Consider the following 2,496-nt stretch of genomic DNA (forward strand, 5'->3'; position numbering starts at 1 on the left):
ATGCCCCATATACCATGTCAACTTTTGTGTCAAAATAGCAACTCTCAGCTATAATTGCATAGACTACTAGCTACTGCAAAAATTTTAATTTCCTTTTCCGGGATTCTGTATTGTCTCTGCATAGTGCATACCATGAAGCTGCTGTAATCTTGAGTTCTGCTAACAGTTTTTGTTCTGCTTCCAGATTTGGACAGAGTGCATGTGAATCAGGAAACCATGACTTCTTCTACGCATGATCCCACAGGTATTTACATGTAGAACTCCTTTATTCAATTTATTATTTTAAGCTGTTAAGAGTCCCACATCATACAATATATGACCTGAACGTGTCCTTATAAGTGGAGGCAATCCTCACCCTACAAGCTGGTTTTGTAGGGATGAGTTAGGCCCAACCACATTTCTTAACATAAACTACCTTATTTATTTGTAATAAATGAGTTGCATTCATTTCCCGTTATTGAAAAATTTACAGTAAGTTTATTGTGCATTTTATTTTCAAACGTTGACTTTATTAAAAGAATATCACTTTTAATCTCTCAGTTTCTTTCAAACTGAATACAAACTGCAGCATCTATTTCTTTAAAACTAAAGGAAAATGTGGAACTTTTGTGCTCTTAGTGTAATGGATGTTTCTATATTCTGGTTGTTGTGTATGCTCTTGGGATAGCTTCTTCACTCATTTATTCTCTAGGTTGCTTTTCCGTTATTGTCTTAGTAATCAAATCTTTGCATTGAGCTTCTTTGCCATGGTTATTGTCTTATTAATCAAATCTTTGCACTGAGCTTCTTTGCCATGCTATCTGAAGTTTTATGTTTTTCTTAAATCGATGACTTTGACCTATTCTCTGGCCCCAAAAGAGTGCAAAATGTAATATCTGAAGCCTGAAGTTATCAAACAAATTGTTGTCCAGATAACGAGGCCGATGGACAGGAGCAGTCAGAATCACAGTTGCAGCCTATATCTGCAAATGGAATTTCTCATGCTGGTATAGATACTCAGGTTGTTCAGTATGGACCACCTCCACAGCTTGGCCCTGGACATGCTATGGTATGAAATTTTAACTGCTGTTCTTTTCATTTTGTCTTTAAAACCTTCCAAAATCCTCCCCCGATACTTTTGGAGTTCTCTCGTATTAGAGGGTTTTAGTTTTATGAAAAATAATAACTTGCATGCAAGTTGAGGGGCTATCATCCCTTTTACTTCCATTTCCTTCCTCCTTTTTGGCAAATCCTTCCCTTTTCCTCAAAACTCCCAAACAAAGCCCTTACAAAGTTCACTATCAAGGGGGAAGAACCAAGCCACTTAACTACTTTACTGAGCATCTCATACTACTCGATGCGGCACAAAGACATGCCATGATACCCAACTTCCCATCATTGTGAAAGTGGGAATTTCCAAATCATCAACTGTTTTTTCTACATTGCTGTTGTTTTTTCTGTTCCATCCGATTTTAAAATGTGAGTTTTTTGTACTTTAATAATTTCTGTTGCTTTTGCATTTAATTAAAGGTTCCACCTGCTTATCCGTATCCGGATCCCTACTACAGAAGCATGTTTGCTCCCTATGATGCACAAGCTTATCCGCCACAGCCCTACGGTGGACATCCAATGGTTCATTCTAATCTCTTGCTATCAATTTTCGTATATATGATGGCTTCTTGCTAAAGCTATTTTCTGATCCTCATTATTGAACCATATCCTCTGCCAGGCCAATCTTCAGCTAATGGGAATCCAGCATGCAGGTGTTCCTTTGCCAACTGATGCAGTCGAGGAGCCCGTGTTTGTCAATGCAAAACAGTATCATGGTATTTTAAGACGCAGGCAGTCTCGTGCTAAAGCTGAATCAGAAAAGAAAGTTACAAGGAACCGGAAGGTATGCCATAATCCCTTTTGATGAACTTATTTCACTCCCATGCATCATTTCTGGCTATACTTATTTGATGTTCAAACGAATACTTCAGCCATACTTGCACGAATCGCGACACTTGCACGCACTGAAAAGAGCAAGAGGATGCGGAGGTCGGTTCCTGAATTCAAAGAAAGACGAGAATCAACAGGAAGAGGTTGGATCAGCTGACAATTCACATTCCAATATCAATCTCAATTCTGATAGAAATGATCTCGCACCATCTGATAAAAATTCTTGAAAAAAGTCAAAAAAATGGTGATGCTATGAATATCATGAGACAAATCACCAACCAACAGCAACCTCAGATATATCTTTGCTGATGATGTTTCATTGTGGCAGTGTACAATCCCATATGTATAGGTATAGGTTTTGTGTGGTAGCTAAATGTTAGGGGAGGTTGCAAGACAAAGCAAGTAAAATGTAAAATGAAGTGATTTAAGATCAAATGTTATCTCCAAGGTGAGCCTTTCTAGTCTTTGTAGGTGAGGTGATAGATGAGATTATTATTATTGTATGGCCATTTGTTTGTACTATTTGGTACTATGAAGAGATTAGAGATTATCAAGAGTCATTATGGTTTATTTGGA

At 37.7% G+C, this 2,496-nt stretch overlaps 1 protein-coding gene across 1 annotated transcript in view; it reads left to right on the forward strand.

Moving 5' to 3' along the window:
* The window catches only part of LOC131622460 (nuclear transcription factor Y subunit A-7), a 4,529-nt gene extending 2,033 nt beyond the window's left edge, over window positions 1–2,496 (forward strand). The window contains exons 2-6 of the mRNA XM_058893493.1: window positions 185–244; window positions 912–1,048; window positions 1,510–1,611; window positions 1,709–1,873; window positions 1,962–2,496. Of these exons, the coding sequence (XP_058749476.1) occupies window positions 217–244; window positions 912–1,048; window positions 1,510–1,611; window positions 1,709–1,873; window positions 1,962–2,147 (618 nt within the window). The 5' untranslated portion in view covers window positions 185–216 and the 3' untranslated portion in view covers window positions 2,148–2,496. The remainder of the gene's footprint in view (window positions 1–184; window positions 245–911; window positions 1,049–1,509; window positions 1,612–1,708; window positions 1,874–1,961) is intronic.

This window comes from Vicia villosa, unplaced genomic scaffold, assembly GCF_029867415.1.
Source record: "Vicia villosa cultivar HV-30 ecotype Madison, WI unplaced genomic scaffold, Vvil1.0 ctg.000030F_1_1, whole genome shotgun sequence".
Classification (NCBI taxonomy): domain Eukaryota; kingdom Viridiplantae; phylum Streptophyta; class Magnoliopsida; order Fabales; family Fabaceae; genus Vicia; species Vicia villosa.